This window comes from Strongylocentrotus purpuratus, unplaced genomic scaffold, assembly GCF_000002235.5.
Source record: "Strongylocentrotus purpuratus isolate Spur 01 unplaced genomic scaffold, Spur_5.0 spur5_scaffold_11, whole genome shotgun sequence".
Taxonomy (NCBI): Eukaryota; Metazoa; Echinodermata; class Echinoidea; order Camarodonta; family Strongylocentrotidae; genus Strongylocentrotus; species Strongylocentrotus purpuratus.
In genome coordinates, this window is record NW_022145596.1 from 5,015,236 (window position 1) to 5,040,275 (window position 25,040).

Consider the following 25,040-nt stretch of genomic DNA (forward strand, 5'->3'; position numbering starts at 1 on the left):
TTTATGGGGATGTCACACCCGTTCATCCACTTTAGTGAATTCCTTGATGATTTCAATAATTGAGTCAAGAAAGAAATATAAAAATGACTCATATTAATAATAATAAAACAGACACGATAACTAATTAGAGTATAGACGGAGTATTGATTATATACCTTGAACGAGTGTGTAGGCGTTGTGGATAATTAGCTAATGAGTGTGTGTGTCATTGTGTGTGTCCTGGGCGGGAACCAAATGTTATGATCGTTCGTAGAAAAATGACGTATTGCGTGTTGACCCACCCGCCATTTTCCAATAAGACAATAAGGGTATGTCGATATTTATATTTCCTCCCCGATTTCCTCGAACTCTTCTTTTCTAACCCTAGCAGCTTTAAATAAGGGGAAAATTGGACCATTCGCCGCTTGTAATAAGATAATAAAGGTATGTCGATATTTATATTTCCTCGAACACTTCTATTCTAACACTAGCAGCTTTGAAAAGGGGGAAAATTGGGCGATTTGACACTTTTTTAAAATTCCACTTTCCACTGGTGCGTAGAGCTAGAGGAGCCCCATAATGACGCAAATCAAAAAGTGCACTTTTTTAGCGGGGGGGGGGGGGGGGTTGCCCCTTCCGGCAACATTTCACACCCCTTTTCTCTCTCTCTCTCTCTCTCTCTCTCTCTCTCTCTTCAGATATAACTAAAAAAAAAGCATCTGAAAATGGAGTCGTTTTTCTTTTGACCACATTTAACGAAATTATTTGCAGGAATTTAAAGCAATTTAAGATAATAAAGTTTCAAAAACCCACGCATTCACCCCTTCATCTTATCGGCTATGTTATCCTATCAATTTCTGTCCCCCAACATGAAAATGCAGCTGTAACGTAATTACCCGTAGGCCTAGGCATGAAATCCCTCCATCAGACATTACCTGATTGTGTTGAAATCTCTTCCATTATTCCTTTTTGTTGCTCTTTTGAGATAATTATGGTGGCCCAGAAGGGACATCGCGAATCATGAACTTTGTCGCAAATTTCACAAGAAAGTTCATGATTCGCGATGTCCCGTCTTGGCTACCATAGATAATGCCTGATTGTTTGGCTTTGTATTCTCCTGAATCATTTTATCGACAAAAAGTGGCATTGTCCATGGTGGATGAGCTCGAACATAAAGAGAAAAGTTATTGAGTGCCGTTGATGGAATGTCTTTACCACGGCCATTTCTTTTGTTCTCAACATTCCATCCTGGCCACTTACATTTATTGTTGTGATGGTTTAAGGTCATATGCAATAATGACAATGTCACATTGATGATGAAATGGAATACAATGTGATCATCATCTTTTGCATACTTATGTTAAATCAAAGGCGTAGATAAGAGGGGCATGGGACAGGGGGTGGCTTGACTTACAAGCAGTGATATAACAACGTTATGTTTCCCTCTTTAACCTTCCTCCCTCTCTCTCCCTTTTCAAATCTTTGCAAATTAGATTCCGATAATATGTCAAATTTAAGATTTTGAGAAACGAATGATTAAAAAACAAGAACTGATGATCATGGTGCTGGATTTATGATCCCCAATCCATAATGAATATTATATTATATTATATTAGATATTATATATACGAATACGTACGCAATGAATAATACATAAGTATAAACTTTAAAAAAACAATAGAATAAGGATATAATAGAGACAAAGAAATAGAAGAAGAGAAAGGAGGAAAGGGTAAGGGGGAGGCAACATAAAAAGATATAGATGGTGATGCGACCCACTTCCATATTCTCTCCTCTCAATCGGTGATTTTACCGCCATGACACCTGCAGTGACCAACGGTAGCGTGCAATTTTAGTAGAGGCCATTATGGCAAATGTCACAATGGTGATGAAATAGAGCATGTTCATCGGTTCTTTTATTATGCATTCCTCATCAACTTCTAAAAGGTATAATATGGCATTCTTAAATCTAATTTTCAATGATTTGACAGGAGAGAGACTGAGAGAAACACAGAGAGAGAGAGAGAAAGGGAGAGAGAGAGAGAGAGAGAGAGGGGGGGGGGGGCGGCAATTTCATACCAATGCTTACAACTCAATTCCCTAATCAGTCAGGATGGACGTACATACAAATTATGCATTAATCAAACAAAAGACAGTCAAGTTGACAGAAAAGAAAAGAAAGAAAGGAAGAAAAAAAAAAAAAAGGAAAACAAAGGCGAAAACAAATTGAAGGAAGGAAAGAGTACTGTTCAGAAGCAAAAGTGTTGTCTAGTCGAGAGGGTGTTGGGAGGGTGGAAGGCTTTGACATCTTTTTTTTCCTTTTCTCTCTCTCTCTCTGTATAAAGCCTCATTTGTTTTCCTCTAAAGCCCCTCTAAAGTGCTGGGAGCCCCAAATTCGCTAAAAAATGATGGCAAAATTTCACTTAAAGTGTGTAATGACGTGAAAGAGGATGTATAACACTCAACTCTGCAAGGATTGCCAAAAATGCCAAAAATGTGTTTGAAGACGAAAATTGATGAAATAATACGAAACTTGGCTTTTGTGTTGTTTACGCAGAAAACCTAAATTTGGTATTCTTTATTCTGGAAATCCTTACAGAAGTCATTGTTAAATAACATCCTCTTTCACTTCATTATACAATTGAAGTGAATTTTGCCATCAATTGTGTTGGGCTCCAAACACTTTAGAGAGGCTTTAACGATTACTATAGCGGTTTGAAGATGAATATTGATGAAAGAATACAAATTTGGGTTTTGTGTTATTTACGAAGAAAACCTAAATTTGGCATTCTTTATTCCAAAAATTCTTGCAGAAGTCAATGTTAATTGACATCCTCTTTCACTTCATTATACAATTGAAGTGAATTTTTGCCATCAATTTTGTTTGGCTCCCAACACTTTAGAGAGGCTTTAACGATTACTTGACAGTTTGAAGATGAATATTGATGAAAGAATACGAAACTTGGGTTTTCTGTTGTTTACGCAGAAAACCTACATTTGGCATTCTTTATTCTGAAAATCCTTGCAGAAGTCAGTGTTAAATGACATCCTCTTTGACTATTATACAATTGAAGTGAATTTTTGCCTTCATATTTGTTGGGCTCCTAACACTTTAGAGAGGATTGAACGATTATTGTCAGCAAAACAACGCTGGGACAAACATAAGAATGTCCGTACTAGTCCAAAGCCAGAATCACCCATGGAAGCTGTTAATCTCGTTTTTTAACAGGTTCTTTTTCAATAACGCTTTTAGAAAATCAACAGGTATCAAAAACCTTTCCGTAAACTTAATGCCGATAATACATGATAACCATAGTTGAATTATTGAAGAAGAAAAAAAAAATGATGACATTGATCGATGCTTATAATCTTTGCACTGCATTGCGTTTACTCCACCCCTAAAAACAATAATACAGCCGGTGTCCTTAGAAGCCGATGAGCCATTAGTAATTTTACTTGATTGCAAAAGGCTTTTAGTCAAATGGATCTATACCCCACCCAAGAGCAAACCAATTAATTTGTCAGGATTATGCATAATTTGCATACGATATAGGGCGGTGCCAGACGATTATTGCTTTCCATCTATATGGAAGGCAATATCGTGTATTAGTTCTGCCTAATGTGTCAAGTATAATGGTAAAGAGATATTTAGTGTATGCCGTATATATGGGACATTTTGGACTTTGTTTTCTGGCCTACTGATTTTTAATTGTTGAAAATTGATGTGTGGTCAATTTAGTGAAAGCGTAAACAAACATTACTTAGTGGTCATATCAAGTGATTTCAAAAAGAAATAAAACATAAAGCAATACTTTGTTGGACATCTTAAATGTTATCACGACATAGAGAGAGAGGGAGAGTGAGAGAGAGAGAGATAGAGAGTGAGAGAGAGAGATAGAGAGTGAGAGAGAGAAAGAGAGAGGTAGAAAAGAGGAAGAGAGAGGGAGAGAGAGAGAAAGAAAGATAGAAAAGAGGGAGACAGACAGACAGACAGACAAAGAAAGAGGAGAAATAATAGAGAAATCGTAATCAATCAGACAAACAATCTAAGAATGGTAAATTATTTCAAATGAACAGTATCTGATCTTTCAGTGTGAAAAGGCAGACAAATAACACAAGGAACAGAAATCTTTTTTTTGTATCAATATTTTCTTCTTCTTTATTTTGTCTGAGTAAAACTTTTTACTGTCTTGATGTGTTTACATGTATCACCACATCAGGCTGTAAACCAGTACAAAATCAGCGAAAACAATCAAATTTACAAACAAAAATATCAAATGAAACAATTTTTTACAAAAATTTAACTTTCTGACACTTTTCGAATATCAATTGCTCCATATACAAATTTTCAGTCACGAAAATATGCAAAAAATTCAGGATACTTAATTATGTGCAGTCATCATTGGATATCACGACTTTAGCCATTAAGAATGTTGCAACTAATTATTTATCTAAGCAAATACACATTACAAGCATTTAAACTGTATTACACTATCATTAGCCTTGGAATATCTTTCATCATTTATATGGTTGAATATGGGTATCTGAATAAATACTTACACTTACGTATTAACCTCCGACTTAAAAAAAGGCTGTTATGCCAGTGCTGTGTAAAGTAAATGTCTATTTACTTATGTTCTTCTTGTTCTAGATAAATATTGTATGTTCTCATGTCCATTTTTCTATATAAAAACGGAGCATTTTTTTATTTTAAATTTTTAACATATTTCACAAAACTATGACTTAAGGCAAAAATGCAGTAGAGCATTAAAAATATCTGTAAATTGTGTTTCAAAAAACCCAGTAATGCATGATACTTTCATGATGATAACATGTATTTCAAAGTCTTTTAGATACAAGTTTAGTGAATTGGAGTGTAAATGTAAATTGATATACAAATACATTTAATACAAATACATGTATAATTAATATTATCATTATTCATCATCATAAATATGCCTTTGTTTCTGAGAAACAAGAAATCAGTATAGTTTAGGCCTACCTGTTCATACCTCTTAATTAAGATTTTAACAACATGACCATGTGCTCATATGATATAACCCACAAGAAGTAATATCCCTTTTTTTTTGGAGGGGGGGCGGGCAAATCTTTAACTGTTGTCTGAAAATATTTAATTGCTGTTGGTTAGTATTCAACTTATTTTTCTTTCTTACTTCCTGCAGCAAAAAATATATTTTGTTCCCCTCTGTTGGCAAATTTGGTTGGGCACCCCATTCAATTTTTGTAAGGAGGCCCCAATGAGCGCCATAACCTTCCATACGCCATGCAAGTTCCATAATAGTCTATACATGCATTCAAATTTATTCACGCATTTCCTGGTTCAAATCCTGGTTTATACACAATAGTTACAACTGTTAGACGTATAGATAAAAGAGGAAATACTTTTTTTAAATAAAAAAGTTTGAATAGATGCAAACAAAATCCTAGCATTCAGTGATTGAACGATTCAACAATCACTAATAACACACCTGCTATTCAAACAATATAGGACGAGGGCATGGGTTTGTGTACATGCACAAAAAGAGAAGAACATACACTGAACAAATTGCATGAGACTTGCATGAACATTTGAAAGGTGATTTGGATTACATATAGAACTGAGTCATTGTTAGTTAAAGGTGATACTCCTTGCTTTTTCACTATTTCACAAGGGCAAATATCATATAACTGCTTCCGAATCAATTTGAATATGAATGAATACAGGTTTTAAGAATCAAGTTTCAAAAATGTATCTACTGAATAAGCACTGAAAACTCTGGAGCAATGGTACATAGAATTTGTAATTTTTGGGAAACAGTTAATCCTTTTCCTGAATACAATTACCATATTCGAACATTTACACTGAAAGTTAGGATCGTACATATCCAATTAATTTGGAACATTTTACTATTCTTATGTCAAAAAAGAAGTAAATATGCAGCAAATTTGATGAATAAATTGGCATTTCAAAAATTATCATGAAGTTGTTCCTTTAAAAAATGTAGAGGAATTACATGTAATGATGTTCAAACAATACAATCATGTTTGAAGAAGAAAAAAAAATATCCCAAAATACATTAAAGCATTTGTGATACAAGAATATGTTTATTCATTCTCCCTAATGCCTTAAGTACACAATACATTACATTACTCTGATTGATGTAGAGAAAAGGATAAAGATTTTAAAACATTATGATGCCTCATTACTCAATATTTTGCACCTTAAGATTCTATTTCCATGAAGACAACAGTTGGGGGCAAATGAAAAACACATTTTAGTTAAAATGTTGATGATATTTGTGAAGGTATACTCCCCCTACTCTTATTTCTTTTTAAGGCATCAGTATGAGTTCAGCTCTGAAGTCAAAAAGATTTATTTTTCATGGAGTCACTTCCTGGTTTCAATACCATGAAGATCATGGTGAGCAGTTCGACATGCACATACATTCTCTGTACATCTATGAGTGTAACCACATGTTTTTTAATTTTATATGTGTGATGGGGGAAGAGAGTGAATGTGCCAATAAAATAATATTGATAAGAAGGTGGGAGAACAGTTGGTTAAATCCAATAAGCCTAAAAAGGGGTTCATTGGAGCTCTGTACGTGCTGCATACAATATGAAGCATAACAAAAACTGAAGATGAGCGTAAATTCAGAATATAGCCTGAAAACTGAACAGGAAGAAGAAGAGCTAATATTTGCTGACACCTAGTACTACCAACAGGATTCTTATTGCGCCAACAAATTAAAGCATATGTTGAGAAATATCTTAAACCCAATTATTTGGGGGTTGGGGTAATTGCCCTCGAGCCCCTACTTTTGTCTACACCGATGTGTACATCTTTCAGACAAAATTCTTGCAAGAGACATGTAACTGGTATAACTGAGATGGTCATTGTATAATTTTTGTTAACTCTTTCAGCAGATAAACCTGCTCTCGTCAAAGTAAATTGCTAGAAAACAAGAAACACCTTCTTCATGCAACATCAATATGCAGATACAATTAAGCTGGGGTTTTTAAGGTATGAATTTTATGCCTATTTTTTATCAATTTTGAGACCAAACTTCCTTCAAAACCAGATAGACTTAATTTTCTTTTGAAATCACAAAACAGAAACTGATAATTAAATTTCATAACTTATCAAAGTACATTGTGACCCCAAGACTTAAGCAAGTTAATATAGGGAAACTTTTGGCAAATATTGTTAATATATTTTTATAATGTATCAGTTCCTGACGAAACCAACAATTTGTTTCTTTTCACACAAGAGGATCTCAAAACTAGATTTTAAATAGGATGAAAACGAATAAAAGGAACTCCAAAGATATAACTTGGTTTCATAATCCCCAACAATGCAATCAATCTCTTTTTTCTCCATGCAAAACACAGAAAATATTATTTTCTGAAAAAACAGACACAGGGCAAATATGATCTTTGGATCTTTGAGAGACGGGGAGGGGGGAGGGGTGTTGGCAATAGCTTACTCATTCATGACATGAATTTGAATGATGTAAGATGGGATTTAGAAGGGGAGGATTACTTGCGAGTAATTGATGACTAACTGGTATGACAAGGATGTGAACAGTGTCTATGATGATGGATCTTGTTACTGAAATAGCTTCAAGTAGGTCCAAGTATTCTTAACATGAACTTGAAAAGTAAGCACCTCTTGAACGTTGTCAAGACTCAAGAACTCTTGCCCTTCTATGTGGACAACTTCACATTCAAATACAGGTGTACACAAGTCATGTTTGAGGATTAAAAATGGTACTTGTGTCTTTGAGTTATTATTAGTTTTTGAGGGTTGATACCAGTTCTTTGGAGAGCCAGAAGAGCATTAAATCCAAGTTGGAGGATGTGATTAAATGTCCTTCCGGCTCTATAAGCATATTAAAGTTTCCTTGAAAGGGAAGAAGAGCCTTAGAGATCTGCTAAGATCCTTTCAAAGCCTTGTGATTCTCACTATTCACTGATCCCCATGTTCTTATTGTTTTCAAGTGTATATCATCCAAAAAATACTTCATGCACAAAGGGTTCTTACCATACAAGTTCTCAACACCTAACCATGCACAAAAGCTATGAAACTTTGTAACAGTGTCAAAGTCACTCTGAAGCTAATCAGTATTACCTTGGTTTTATCAAGAAGCTTAATCCTCGTCCTTTGTCATAATCAACAAAAACTGACACAAGGCTGACAATGGGCCCAACTTAACCTCACATTACCCTCAACATGGGTCAGTTTAGAGTCGGTTTGGAGTAATCGTTAAAGAATATTCAGCTGATTTTGATTCAATGAATTAACTCGTGCCTATCAAAATGACGTTAACAGAGGCGTTGCTAGTAGTGTATTTGTAATAATGCTTGCTGCTAACGACCTTTAGTTAGGCACATATTATAATCAAGCAGCAGGATATATATATATATATATATATATATATGTCCAAATTTGCTTCAGCATTTCAAAAGTAGATATTTGGAACCACCTCAGATATAATATGCCATTGCAAACTCTAACATCTTTACAAACAATCTGCATACATAATCATAGCTGTTAATTACAAAATTAAGCAATTATGTACATCATATCTTAGCAAAACTTAGTATATACTGAGTAACATGCAAGTGATTACAAGAAGTATATATATCAAAGTTTGGCAAGGTGTTCCATTAAAAAAATTCTCTTATTTCCATCTACAACATCATCAAATAAATAAGAGTATGCACCTTTCCCTGTATCATTAACATGTCCCGTTTCAGAAATTCTAAATAGGATATTTCATGCTATATATTACAAATGTACAATGTATAATTGCAAGGCATTTGATACAAAGTGATTAGGTATTTTATACATGTAGGACAAGGCCTCTTTGCAAACTTTATGACAACATAATATTTATTCTTTTGTTCATACAGTGTCTGAATGTGCTTCCAAAGAACTTTGGAAATGATTGCCCCACCCTTAGTTGCAGCGACTAGGGCACAGTACATTTTAATGAATGAATCCTACAACTGGTTGAAAGAGTGGAAAATGTGGATTTGAACCCAAAACCTTGGCATCCCTAATGAAGTGTTTGAAAAAAAAAAAAACTTCACGATAGATCCTAGCTTTACCTAAATGCAACTCATTTTGTGATGCATGGATAATAGAAAAATATTTTGTGATCTGCTTTTCCATACTTGTTTACAGTTTTTTGAAGAAACTCCATATTCTTGACATGGTTGGTTGTATCTCATCAGGAGTAAGGCACTCACTTACAAAAGGAAAAAGGTAAAGCATGGAGACATCAGTAAAATATACAACTGGTATTCCTATAATGACTGTTCAGTCTTTGCATGCAATCTCAATCAAAAATTATAAATGCCAAAAGGTCTATTTTTTATAGATGAGCCCCTGAATTTATCATCTGACATTGTAGCAGCATTACTATATTTCAAGCTGAATACACTCTACAATAGAAATATCAAACAAGAATCTAATTTATCAGTGTTAGTTAGATTCTAAGAAAAGAAATGACTGATCATGACTGAGGCATGTAAGGCGCTGAGTGAAAGACGAGACATAATTAAAGGTTTACAACAATATGATGTATACAAATAGAATTGAAGAAGAGCAGTGAATAAAAACGTAATAAAGCTTTCATCTGGCACAAGTCAGAATAAACTGCAAGAATGAACAAAAAGTTAAAATTGGACAATACCAACAGAAAGTAAGTATTCTTTATCCACCGTTATTCTTCAATTTTGTGGTACAAATTATCTCTTCAGTATACAAATATATGGTATATATAAATATATATATAAGTTTATACTTTTAAATCTATTTTTCCAGAATATACAATAGAATCAACTGCAGAAAAATGACAGGTTTAACAAAAATACACTTTGCACGACAATCAAGTTCACAACATGAATTGCATATACTGCACAGAAACATACAAAATATTCAATTTTTTAATATTTTAATTTCAAAATACTTAATAAGAAAATAGTGTATGTGCTATTTACAACAGAAATAAGAGTTAGAAATAAGAAATTAGAAAGGACTTCCATTTTGGGTGGATGAATCTTGTGTGCTATATTTTGGTTCTAAACATTATGAAACCCTCATAACATGTATTCTTTCAACTTAAGTTACATGAATATCTATCTACCTGTAAATATCGTTTTCTAGTGTTGGTTTGGAAATTTAAGTCCAGAGGCAAAACAGATATATGAAAAATAACAATTTTAAAAATTTGGCATATAAATAGGCTCTTTAAAGTGGAAAATGTTCAGCTATGTTCTATAAAAAAAACTCCTCTTGACATATCAATTTAAGATGTAACTTAGGGTAAATTTGTAAAGAAATCCTTGCACAAAACTGAATATGAAATTTCAATAGCGTCTTTCCACAAATAGGCTGCCCTTAATACCTACACATTTAATATGCAAACTTGAGTTTTTGCCTAGATTATTCAAGACATTATATCTCAAATTTCATAATTGAATAAAGACATATTACAATGTCATTGAACAATAACAATCAAGTCTTTGTCTTTATTGGGGTTTTTTTTAGGCTAGATACAAAATAACTACATTTCCTTGCAATAATAGATACTATGATAAAGCTCCTGACTAAACTCTTTTATTTACAATCATATGCACATAGATTCTTGCACAAAATTGAATTCAGTTAATAATTATAAATTTGAAGTATAAAAAAAATAGACTACTGCCTGTGACACTCGGGGCATTTCTGTAGGCCATTCTCATCGCAGTACGAGCATTTGAGCGCTATAAAGGAGTCTGTCCAGTTGTTACGTAATAACGACTTCTTGCTACCGTTGCAAAATGTACAGGGTATGTAGCGATGACCGCCGCACCCATTGCAGCTGATCATAGGATTGTGCTTCTGTAAAACATAAAAACAAGAAAAAAAATAAAGAAAAGGGTGATTAGGGATAACTATAACATAGACAATAACATTTTTAAATGAGAGACTATAACTACTTTTGAAAGGATGAACAGTGCACAAATCCCTTGTAAAAATTTTGGAACACAGATTGATTAATTTCAAGCAAGAATATTTTATTATTTGCTTAGAACTCTTGGAGCTTGGATTCACTTCAGTTGTTAAATTAGACCCCTTTAACTAATGTCAATAATATGCAAATAATTTTGTCATCCGCTTAAAATGGAAACAATCTACATGTATGTAAAAGCTCTATGAGATAAGTGTATTTTGGCACCAGAAATCTTTTGAAAGTATTAAACTGTCAGAATTAATCTAAAGGTATTAATTGCATATAAATATATAGGGATGGACATTGTTTCATATCTTATACTGATGTTTGGTCCAAATCACATTCATATTTTTCCAAGATAACAATCACATGTACATGAAGACAGTTCGTAAATTTTCTTTAAATCAAGGTATTCAAGTTTATTTCCACATTTGGTACAAAAAATATTAAAAGAATCATGTTCTATTCATAATGTGGTGGGAGTAACAAAGGCTAATAGGCTAACAAAGGTAATTCCCAGACAAACTAATAAAGTGCAGGTATTTCTGAATGATACAAGAATAGGATATATTGTTGTCTTTAATAGGATAATATCTGGAAAGTATGAATGCAAAGACTTCAAAGGAATCAACCTAGATTTTTTTTTAATTTAGCCTTGTCGATCCATCACCTTTTGAAACATGTGAACAGAACATGATGTAATCAGCTCATGATCTCTATGGGATATGGTATTAAAAGTGCCCTTGAGACTTGAGTTATTTCTTGAATGTCTTTCTGATTGTGTTTCTAATACAATGGGTGTCTTGGCACATCAGAGGATATCTATGTTTAGATCTCAGTGGTGTCACACACATACTCATTGTGAAAGCAGAAATGTCATGAATTGTAAACGACAACCATTCCCATGGCAAGAAACTCTTATAAATCACAACTTAAATTCAGTGTTGAGTCAATATTATTGCAGTTGAATCCCTAAGTAGCAGAAAAAATGAACCACTTCTGAAATTCACGAACTTTTCATGCATGCGACCATGAACGTCTGGATTACAGTACTCAATTGACTGGATGTGCACATTCATGTGCACCTACTTCCTTATCTATTCTATGCGATACAAATGAATGAATTCTAACTCAGCCTTGAAGTGCACAAAGCTTATCCTAGCTAAGTCATTGATAAAGAACACACGTCATGCAAGAAACTTGATAACAAAAGACATGTTAAGAAAGATATGCGGGCACATCCCGGTTCATTAGGTTGTGGAGAATAGATATGAATTCAATTAGGAAACAAAATCTGTACAAAGAATTAAACAAATTTTATTTGAATTTGCAAGGTTAACAAAGCAGTTACCCCCTTGTTTGTTTGCATGGTGTCTTTATAAGATAATGTAATATTTGTTCATGTCCCAGATTATTATGAAACTAAGAGATATAATGAAAAATAAAATAGACAAAAGAAAAACAGATTGGAGGTTGGAAGATAGAAGGAGAGAGAGGGAATAGAGAGGGGATAGAGAGAGGGGGAAAGAGAGAGGGGGAAGGAGAGAGGGGAGAAACAAAAGGGCCAGAAAGACATACAGAGGGGTTGCAAGTGACACACCTGGCACTAATCGATATACTGAAACATATGGAGAGAAAGAGAGAGAGAGAGAGAGAGCAATTAAGAGGGTAGAAGCAGAAACAACCAAGGACAGAGAGATATAGTAAATGAGGGCTTAAGAAAGATACAGAGATAGACACATAGAAAAATAATGACATCAACATTTTCCTGCAGAAAATAATAAAGAAAGAAACAAAATTGAGTTACAAAAATTTGGAGGGTGGTTTGATATATAGTTTTCACAAAAAGAGTTAATCTATAATCATTGTGTGGTGTGTGGGTCAACTTGTATTCCTCTGCGTTTACTGTTTATCATACCATGGACCTGCATGTGTATGTTTGTTGGTATAAGCAAGTGTAAGACACTTGACATAGTAGAGCTAAAATGTAAGACATTGATTCTTCTAACAAAACAAAAAGTTGTTAAACCCCAAAGCCGATGTAACAAGTAGTTCCTGCATCATAACATTGACAAAAATCCACTTGTACATTGTGTATCCGTCTTCAGCCACAAACATGCAGTGACACATTCCGTCCAAACTTTGAGGGGGTCATTTGCATTGTAAATTAGCAGTGATGCTTTGACCGAGTTAGGTATTGATCGATGGTCCAGGAACGGAACAAAGACTTCATGGAACACAATAACAACCACCTATAAGAGAGGGGGGTCTGTGTTGTATAGGCCCATAAAGAAAGTACATCTATGTACAGAGTATGCATGAGTGGTTAAGTACTGAGCTAGATGACTTGCATCGACTATTATCAATTGTCTCTCTTACAACTAGGTCTTTTGGCAATTCCTTTGAAGGGAGCAGGTACAGTATACCAAAACATGGGAAGATGATGCAAAACAGGTCATTATTATCTTGAAGTTACTTTACTATATCACCATCATAAAAAAAAACCTGAACTTATACAGTAGGCAACATAATGATTGGATTTGTGGGAATGATGAGGTGATATAGATGCTTGGAATTTCGCCCCAAACCTCAAATCAATATCGGTTGTTATTGACCATGCTTTCAAATTAGCTGGCATTATAACAGTATAGCAAAAAGCCTTATCGACTATAGGATACTTTGTAAAAAATAATGGGCAAACAAATAGGACTCTCTTCTTTAGCACATATCCTCAGTTATGTTCTTTCATTTTAAACTTACTTTTCTGTTTCTGACTTGACCAAATCACCTTTCCCTTTTCTGTGCTAGCTTGATCTTTATCTCATTTATCCTTCTTACAGCATAAGTTGTTCACAGCCACATCACTAATGATGAGCTTTCGTACTATTTATTTCATCATCGATCTGCTTCTCATTTTTGCTTTATTCTTCTACAAGTTTATCCTTTAATACATATCTCACATCTTTCTCCCACTTCCTTTTCTTTTCAAGAATTTCTATAAATGGAATTTAATAAAATTGACATAATTTGACAATCGAGTCATTCCTGTTTCTTTCATCAAAACCAGTGAACAAAATCATTTCTTACAAATTGTGACTAAAATTTGCCCTTGCATTTTTCTTTTTGTTTTATATACAAAGACAGACCTGCTATTCCCAGTGTTATTTTTATTGTATACTACTGTCAACACTTATCCAAACAGGCAATTTCACAGGTGAATTCCTTCTTTCATCCAAAACAGAAAATGAAGATAAATGACTATAAAAGTTGGAATGCCAAAGTTGCATTTTTAATTGTAATTTTACTACCTGCCATCAAGCTTGAATACCTTTCTTGAAAAGAAAAAACAAATTATCCACAGTGAAGGATGGTATAACTAATTTGTAGTCCTGTCATTTTATGCCATGTTTTGGAAAAATATGTCATTTTACTTTGATGGGTTTAAACTTTAACATACAAAAAATAGTTTGGAATTTCTCTCTCTTTTTGTATTTTTTTCAGAGTTTTATGATTTTCTTCCCATGTCATAGTCTTCATATCGCTTGCCGGAATCCAGAAGGGTGTTAACCCTGTGTTAAAGTACATGTAGATGGCTAAACACCCTCCTGGCTCCAAACAGACGATATAATCCTACCAGTCCACAAGTGCTGAGAGCCAGAAAGGCGATAACTCTATGAAAGGTGCTATGTATTAATTAGCATCCCTCTGGCTCTCAGCAGACTTTTCCATTCGTCCATTTCAACGATAAAACAGGTGCCAAATTCTAGGGAAATAAATGTACTGGGATTTCTTTAATTTCCTGAAAAAAAAAGGTTTTGTTTCTATCGTTTTCGTCTGCTGGATGTGATGTTTGGTTGGAGAGCATTCTTACCTCAAATCTTTTTAGAATTCTTCTCAATTCTCCGCTTTCGTTGAGTTCTTCCAGTTTCCTCAGATCCTAGAAATGGAAAGAATACAAAATATAAAAGAGTTTAGTTTAGCGGGCAATGTAAATAAAATAATCACATGTAAATGTCAAGATGTCTTGGAAGAGAGAGAGGATGGAGGGAGAGAGAGGATGGAGGGAGAGAGAGGAGGGAGGGAGGGAGGGAGGGAGAGAGAGAGATAGAGAGAGAGAGAGAGAGAGAGAGAGAGAGAGCTAGAAAGAGAGAGAGAGGTAGAAAGAGAGAGAGAGAGAGAGAGAGAGAGAGAGATAGAGGGAGGTAGAAAGAGAGAGAGGTAGAAAAAGAGAAATGATCTTACGAAATATAAAAATGCAAATTTAGATCTCATTGTTGTACTTTCTCAAAGGTTACTGCATGTAATAAAAAGAAATTATTATTTTGTCTAATAGCATAATAATAACATAGCTAAGGACAATCTACAGGTGTATTGTACCAAATATTATACTGTTGATGGATGTCTAAAAAGCACACTGAACTGTTATAGAAGACATACAATAAGCACTGATGACAGATATAATCAAATATTTAAAGACTTAATTATTACCCCAAAATCAGATGTAACTCGGCATAATAAATGAAATGGTTAAAAAAGCAATCATTTTACTCAACAGATCCTGCTACCAGTCTAATTAAAGATTTGAAGGTTACATAAATGGAGATACAAAAATTCTGCCCCTGCATCGGCATCACGTATTGAATAACCTTGAACTACCATTTCAATAGACAGAACACACGCTGTGCTGTATTGGAGTGTCAAAGTCATTTTACACATTCCATTTAACACTTGTATGGAATATTGCATATGCAGGCCTACTAAAATGTGTAAATAAATTGTTTTTCCTGTAGGCCTAACTGAGGTAAAGGAGTAGTAAACGTAAAGAGAGACATTAAATGAGTATCTGGGATATGATTGTGTACTTGTAATTCTTTAAAGAGTTTCTAAAGCAGAAAAGGAATTGTGTATGATATACATGTACCGGGTATGTAATTTCAATTTAACTTCACTACATTGTATATACTGTACATGTACATGTGACTTTAAAAGTATGTTTTGAATGGGAAATACTGCATTATAGGTATAAATTTACATCAAAATTACGATGAATTTTATATAACTTTGGCTATTTGAAGACATAAAACAATATTTCAAACCCTATATTGATTAAACATTGTGCAAATCTATTAAAATACTAGCTTCCTACAGTGACAAAAAACCTAAATTGTCATAAAACATGCATGATAAATTCAAAATAAAATACAGGTACATGACTACATGTACATATATTTGTAACCAATTTACCAATATTGTTTGTATAATTATCTAGCTCTGTTTATGACCGCATCTCATCAGAGATCACATAATTTGTCAATAAATATTCATTATCACGCCTTGCAGGCAGTTAAGTGTTGTTGCCATGACAACAATACAGCTTCAGCAAAGCTTCCAACGTGCGAATTATCCAGTGTAAAAATCAATTAAGCTCTGCTTTGCAAGATATGAATGTGTTGTGTGTTGGACTGGCAGTCTAATGAATTTTATTATACTGGACATGTACATGTAGCTCTCGTCGACCAGGGTAAAATTCTGTTTTTTAAATTCCATTAAATTTATTATAAGTTATCATCCTTTAGCATTGTAAATGAATAATATAATAATTGAAATTGTGAGAACTAAGGATTTTCCATTGTTATTTTTATTGTAAATATTAAATGATAACTTTTTTTATTTTTTATAAATTACATCGTAAACTCACTCTTCCCTTTTCTCTAATCTACTTTCATCATGACAGCAATGCAAGTGCATGTTATCTCAGCTCAAGTTTGAAATACTTCTTTCCTTCAAAATATAAACAATAGGTATATCATGTAATTCATACAATGGTTCTTGGAACAAAACATGATACATTTCTTGAGATTCCATAATACATATTTACATAATGATATGGAAAGATATTCAAACCAACATATATTTGACGTTCATGTTTCATGCAAAAGAATTTTATTGACAAATAAATCCTTTTCTAATTCATATATCCTCAGCACAAATAAAGAAGTATTTTGTTACAAATCTTCTTATCTGCCTCTACCATAGATTTACTAACACATGTTGTGCCATTTTGCATGAAAAATTATTTGAAAAGGCTAGTATCCAAATATGAGTACGAATGTTGATAATAAATACATGCTGTTAATAATCAAATATTCTCTGCTAAAATGAATATAATTCATCCCAAATGGATTTAGAAAACTATTTGTCACGACTCACGAACACATACCGCCATTCTCTTGATTTACAGGTTCATTTACTTTGCTATTTGTCAATAGACCATACCCTTTTCTTCCAATTCAAAAGAATATTTCAAATTTTGCCACGTTCTCAGTCAAACAGTCATTACTGTGGCCTTGCTTAGCCTACTTCGTAAACGAGAGATAGTTTGTTCTAAGGGAGACAAGAATAGACTAAACTCCGCACCTTCTCTTTTCACCAGTGCAAACCATGTGCAAACAGACGGAACAAAAGACGACTGTGTGGCTGCATCAGAAAGCAAACAAAGGTCTGAAAACAGTGACAGGACTATGCATAATACATTAAGGAAGTAATATACATGTACATGTACATGTATTAGGTAACAGAAATATTGTCGCTCACAATAAAGACAAACCTACTTTGTTGAAACTTATTTCAGACTTGTTTCTGATACTAGTAGAATTACACTTACAATAAATGCAGTTTATAATCTGTGTTGGCTCTCTTTTCCTCATTTCTTGCTCAAAATAACATGATACCATCTGCTGAAAGGCAAAGGAGCTTTGAACAATAGCTTCATGCATGTATGGACATTGAATTAATTAGCTTCTCATAAAAAGATGTATTTATGTCTGCGATGTAGGTATTAAAGGATGATCATTCATGGATACCTTTCGGTTTGTGTACACAGTGCCCTTCTTTTAACAAACATCTTTTGAGGACATTTGTCAAAGGAATGGATTTAATCTTTTATCAAGGCTAATATCTAAAGATTACACGATAACTTTGGTGTGGGATTACACCATCTTAAAGCACACCAACAAAGGTACATGCATCTTGGGTTCATTTGTCACAAAAAACCTACTTAATAGTCAATCACATATTTACCGTAGTCGACTGGTCCAGTAAACTGATCCATAAGATAAAAATTCAATCTATCTATAGTATAAGAACAAGATGGCCCATTTATAAAAACCCAATTTTGTTCCTCCTTTAATCATGTGTGTTTAAAGATTTACATGTGTATGATTTATAAAAAGATATATGATTATGTATTTAAACCCCTATCTGTTGAGAGCCATAAGGGCATTAGTAATTTAGCATAATGATGAATGATATGTGAGAATGCCTTTCTGGCTCTTAGCAGAAATATTGAAAGAAAAAAGAAAGAAAAAGAAAGTAAACAAAGAAAGAAGAAACAAACAAAAACACAATTGTCAATCCCCAAGCATAAAGATCTCAACACTCACCCCAACTAACTCTCCATCTATAAAACAGATAGGCAGGTTGATATCTGCCGTGGTGCCTAGTCTCTCCTCCAGCTCATGTTGATGTTTTGCGTTCATGAAGAGATCCCGCTCCTCGAACCGCACCCTGTGGTTCTGGAAGACTTTGCGGACGTACTGGCAGTCTTCGAAAGTCTGTCGGATGATCCTTACACTGGTCGTGTAGATGATTATCCTACCGACCTCATCTGCAGAGTTAACTACTGCCGTTTTCTGAAAAAAAGAAATTAAATTTAAATGAATTAAGTAAAATTATTGTGACTGATGAAAATGAATTATAGGAGACTGCAGAAATGGTACATCAATCATTAATTGATTCAATGAACATGAATAATTAATATCAAAGTAATATTCACTTTATAATAGTAAAGTAACATTAAAATGAATAAATTGATTTTTTTTTTCATGTATAGATGCATTCAGTTGTGGCTAAATACAGGTAGAAATGTAGAAGCCATGAGAAATATTGACAAAGTATTATAATTATTATAGTTTTTAATGACAGCTGTATATATTACAGATCAGAGAAACTAAAAATTATGTAAAACACTGGTCTATGAGTGACAGCCTTGATCATTATGCCCGCATTATAAAAATATTCAAATCATAGCTTAAAACTACAAAAATTGCACATGTATGTAACATCAATTTAGGAATAAAGGTGTGTGTTATCATCTGTTGTTTGAACCTGTACAAAATGGACTGGAAAAGAATTGGTGACATCACAATAACTTCAAATGCTATCCCCTTGAATCACAACCTTCAATGCTTTTCATCAATATCTTTTCATGAATATGATTTAGATTTGAGCTGGAACGTAAAGATTTCAACACAAAGGTTGACATTGACAGAAAGATGAAAGCAGATAATTCCTTTTACGCTCACGTCAAGGCTTGTTTGAATAGGTTTTCAAAATCCATTATTCTGCGCAAACAGATCCTGAGTTATGCGGGCTTGAAATGCAAATACACTTTGCACGCTTATACCCTTTTTATAAAATGAGACATGTCTCCCCACAAAAAAAAAATCTATTTGATGCCTGTACCTTGAAAGTATTTCAAACATTTTCATTTCATTACGCTGTATATCCAATATTGAAACATTCATATCTGAACTAAAAACTCATCTTTTCAAATTAGCACATCAATAGTATTTAAGGATAAGTAATGTTATAATTTTTCTTTTTGTAAGCACTTTGTTGTTTTCTATATATGGTTTTGTTTCATCTTCCTTTTATGATCGTGTTGTACTTTAAATAATTATGTATATATATTGTAAAATTGTAAAGCGCATTGAAATGTCAACAGACATGAAATGCGCTATAAAAGAACAAATTATTATTATTATTATTATTAGCAATACTTTGCATAAATCCAACTCTATTATAATGTTTTATTACATTAACAGACATCATGCATAATCTAATAAACATGACCCCCCAAAAAAAATTTAAAAAAATAAAAATAAAAAAAATAATAATAATAATTAAGAATAAAAGATAATAAGTTAGAACAATAAATAAATAAATGAAAATTAAAAGAGAAAAAAAGTTTAAAAATAATAATTACGTCACTGTGGAGACCCACTATATCACTTCCAAAAATGAGTAACATAAATATACTAGCACTGCAAATAATATAACTATAGCATATAGCTGTATAGGCCTACATGTACATGCAACCGAAACTCTTCCGTCCAGGTATAACTCCCATGAATAAGTAATAGGGAAGGGGGCATACATTACAATTACTGATCCATTCCAATTCATAGATCAATCAAAGAGTTATCGATCAGAGAATGGAGGATAAAGAAGGTACAGCCCTGACGTTCTCGCCAATTAATGGTGACTTATATTGGATGCCGCTGCCTTTTTATTCACATATATAGATAGGCTACACTCAGTACACGGAAAACATGGCACCCCTATGTATGCTGGATTGCTGCCATATAATGCCAATGTTAACATTTTCTGTAACTTAATTAGTTGCATACTTTTGCACACCTGGTGTGTACGGCTAAATTCTATCATCTGAATGAAGTCTTTATGAATATATTTTTTAATCATCTTGCATTTTGTACAAAAATTCAAAAATTTGATCTGTAACTAGAAAGTACACACATATACCCATGTTCCCTGGAGGCCCTACACAATTCTAATTAACTGATGATGAATGTTTAGTGTATACCGGTATTCTATTTTTTGGAGTACTAAACACAAAAATAATTTTTAAATATTAATTTAATTTACCAAACACTTTTGTTGTTTTTTAATTTGAAGTGTTTGGCATATTGTGATTGGAAATAATAGAGTCATAAATTGCTCAACTTGCAGAATGTGGAGCAAAGGGAAATGAAATGCTGAAACGGATGGCTAAAGACCGAAGTACTTGGAGAGACACTTCAAGTAGAACTCTGATTGGGTCACTGAACCTGTCATAAACTGACAGATCACTATTGATGATGAAATTGCTCAACACTTTTGTTAGGTTTATAAATTTTTGCTTTACCAAAGTATCTTCTTCTTTGGTGTTGGGTAAATTATGCATGTCTTAGTGGCAAACTCTCTATAAACACCAATCATGTTGGCTCCCTCTAGAAGGGAATGTGTGTTCTACGGCCTGTCTAAAAAGGCTACCTGTCTTCAGTGGCCAGTTTTTGTGTTACCCCTGATAGCCTTTATATACAGGTTTGATGGTATACTGTATATAGTGTTGCATGATATTTATTTCAAAACAAATACATGTACACTATATAGGCAACATGATATTTATTGCTTATCATAAAATTATACATGTACATGTATACAAAATGTAAGGAATATGATATTTATTGCATACACTGTACATGTTTATGTAACATGATATTTATTGCATATATAATATCATTACGTGATCCTATTCACCGTTTTTATGCATTTCTTACATGCCCAAGAAGGGACCGTTAAAGAAATAAAAATCATTGTCATTGTCATTGTCATTCAGAATTTAAGGTGGGGGATTGATCTTTCATCCCTAACCTAGACCTGCCTAGCTATTAAAATATTTGAGGATTCCCTGCATTACAATGTCAATATTATGGCCAAGTAAAGTAACACAGTCATGTTTTATGGGGCTAATGATAATGAACCTTTATCATAGGCTGATAAGACAATCCAGACTATTTGGAATAAGTAGGTCCATGGTCTAAACCATCAAAGAATTAGAATGGTCCCATTACACTGTCTGCACTCAGGATTGAAATCTTACAAAGAAGGAAACTTAAGTAATCTAGGAGTTACATAAACAAAGATTGATCCAACTTTAGAACCATCAAAATATTTGTAAGGTTGTCATTAAAGTGTATGAACTTAAATAAGGACAAAGCTCAAATATCTAAATATATAATAAAGGAGTGGTTACATCTACTAAATTCACATTCCCATTAAACATCTAACCTCAATTCAGGATAAAGCCAAAAAGCTTACATTTCTGAAACCCTTCTTGCATATATTAGATTATAAGTGTGGATAATGGGTTCTCTAAAAGTCTTAATAAAATATTACTATAATATTTTACAGCCAATATTAAATGCTAAGAGAAAGAAAGGCATCAAAGGATTAGTTTACTTCTTTTAGGAAGCTATGAGGAAGCTAAATATTGGTTGCTGTGTATTAAGTTCATACATGTAATGGTGTCTTTAACTCTTTCACTTGAATAATTATGTAAAATTGGGATTTAAAACGCCCATGCCTATTTCCATTCTTTTCTTTTTTAAATGATAGAACCCCAATGGTAATAAGCTGATAATCACCTTTCATATCTTACCTTGTCAAGGTATATATATTTTTTCTCTTTCTTTTTTAAATTCATAATGTAAGTGTAATTAGCAAATAAACTTAATCAATCAACAACAAAAACACCATTTAAAATACTCTTTGAAAACTTGTTAAGCAAAGTCTAGATTCATGTCATTAAATGATGGAAAAGGGGTTGAAACATTCAAAGTTGAAGGCTTATTAATGGCTCCCGACCATGACTACTGTTTCAACTGCCATGCCAACCAGGCTGAATCACCCATCATAACCACAGAACACCCTAATCCAACTAACCCAAATGTTTACCACCCAAATAGATCCATGTTTATCCTAATTCCTTACCCTCGCTCTCCCACTCTATCTCCCTTTTCTACTCTCTCTTTCTCTTTCTCACCCTTTTCCCTTTGCTCTATATCTCTGTTTTCCCACCCTTCCATCTTTCTCTCGCTCTCTTCATCTCTTCTATCTCTCTCCCTCATCCAACCATCTTCTCTCCTTCCCTCATATACTTTTAGAGGGTTTACTGGTTGTGACATAAAGGTTATACCCTCCCTTATTCTACATCTCTCTCTCTCTTTACTCAGTGACTCTTCATGTGCATATGGGTGTGACACATCACTTTCCACATATTGACCTCATATTAACTTAACTGGGTACATAGACAAAGTTAATCTTCTGCCTTTAGTCCATAAATACCTTCTTTTTAACCTTGTTTTAAAGGATGCCTCTATCTATATTTGATGTCCTTTTAAGAGATACTATTTAAAAAAAATTAACCTTCTTTCCTTTTGCATTTGCATGCTCCCAGGATTTGTTTTTTTGGGGGGAGGGGGGGGGGGGGGGGGGTGGGTGTCATAATTTTTATGAAAATAAGAATCATTCAGTCAATACAACTGTTAAGGAATGAACTACTTTTTAAAAGCAATACCAATTATAAACATTTTCCACTAATTTTGAAATTATGGACATTGGACAATGTCATGAAAATCTTCATGTTCATAACCTACCGGTATGTCAAAGTTAAACCTCACTTTGTACAGCCTCCTGAATAACATAGAAACAAACCATGATATCCCTTTTATCTGTTTAATTATGGGATATGTAACCTTCTTCAAGTTGATGTGAGCCATAATTATCATCGTCAATCAATCAACAACAAAAAAGTAGGTCAGCATACATCAGGATTATTGAATTGTCACTCCGGTCACTTTCCTACTCCAATAATTCATAGGATGCTGGTGGAATAAGCCCCCCCCCCCCCCCTCAAGTACATGTGTACCTTTTAAAGAAGATCTCTCCACACACACAAAACCCATTTGCTACCCCCCCCCCTGCTTCAATTTACTAATTTAGATAATCCTTTGGGGTTACAGATTTGCTCTTGAAATTGGGTGATACATACTGTACCATCCCTTCTTCATTGTACAAACATTTTGTATACATCTGAAGTTTTAAAAACTGACTGATAAAAGTAGGGCCTATATGATATACTTGGATAGAAGATCATTAAGATCCTCTGCTTTAATTTATATGTCACTATACTGATATATGTTTTATTAATAACATGAATCTATTATATTTTAGTGTTTATAATATTCATATCTTATGAAACATCATATTTATATCTATTGATATTTATTTTTTATAATAATATATAAATTATAATACATAATATATTTTCATGATCTATAAGATATGAAGGTGTAAGCCTATATATGGAATTACAGCAAAATGTGCTTATATAGGGAGATCTGAGTCAGTCTGGTATTATGTTCACTTGGTCAGCTCTCCGTCTTTGGCTACAAACCGACTCAGACGGACCCCGGTTCAAAACCGAGTCACGATTATGATTGATACTGAACACGTCTGTAAAAACCCAAATTACACTCAAACACTCTAGGCACATTTTCATAAACACCTGTACAATCATGTATTTATATTTTGTATTCTCTTTGAATTACTTCACCATTTGTTTGAAGAAAAAAAAAGGAATTATGAAGAATGGAATATATTGTATTCATAGATACATCACCATATTATGTATGACAGGAAACACAAAATACAGTTTTAAAATTCATTTGACAAAATACTAATATTATACAAACCTTTTTATTATCCAGTGGTTTAAACTCGAAATTGGCTATGCCAGCCCTGACCCTGTTTTTGACACCTCTCACTGTACCCTTCACGCTCTTGATATCCACACCATCGCCACTCGCCAGCCCTCGGCGACCCACAAACCTCAAAGTTCTGTTCTCATCCTCTTGCGTCTTTGTGGGCGATTTCAAATTCTCGTTCACATGAAATTGCATCTGAGACTGATATTCGTTATTATTCTCACGGCTGTTGTTGGTGTTGATTGTCATATTTTTCGGCTTCTTTTCATGGGCAGCGAACGCCTCTGGTACGTGCAACTGCATCGGAAAACCACGGCAGAGGTGGTCTGTAAAAGACGAAGAAGATGTAGACATTGAAGATGAAGATGGCGAGCTCGGTTCGTCCGAGGAGACTTTCATTTGCTGAAAATAAGTGTCTAGATCCTCCTGAGACTCGATGTAATATAATCCGGACTCGCTGATGGGACCCATTTTTTTAGATCCTCTACCCCTGGGTGTAGAAGGCGAAGCCATCGCGACAGGAAGATGGAATTAGGGAACAAAAAACGTACACTCAACAAGTAAAAACACTTGTTACGTCCACTGTAGTTATAAACCGGTACACCATATAAATTTATGCACTCTCACACGGCGACGCCACAACAGAAACTAATGCATGCAGCGAACA

General features: G+C 33.8%; 1 protein-coding gene across 1 annotated transcript; it reads right to left on the reverse strand.

The window, feature by feature from the left end:
• Positions 1-4,109: 4,109 nt before the first annotated feature.
• Positions 4,110-25,040, reverse strand: LOC115918487 (glutaredoxin domain-containing cysteine-rich protein 1-like). The gene is made up of 4 exons (XM_030980450.1): positions 24,362-25,040; positions 18,428-18,676; positions 14,857-14,922; positions 4,110-10,873 (listed from the first exon to the last, which is right to left on the reverse strand). Exons 1-4 carry the CDS (start codon positions 24,884-24,886, stop codon positions 10,691-10,693), a joined length of 1,023 nt encoding a protein of 340 aa, XP_030836310.1. The 5' UTR covers positions 24,887-25,040; the 3' UTR covers positions 4,110-10,690.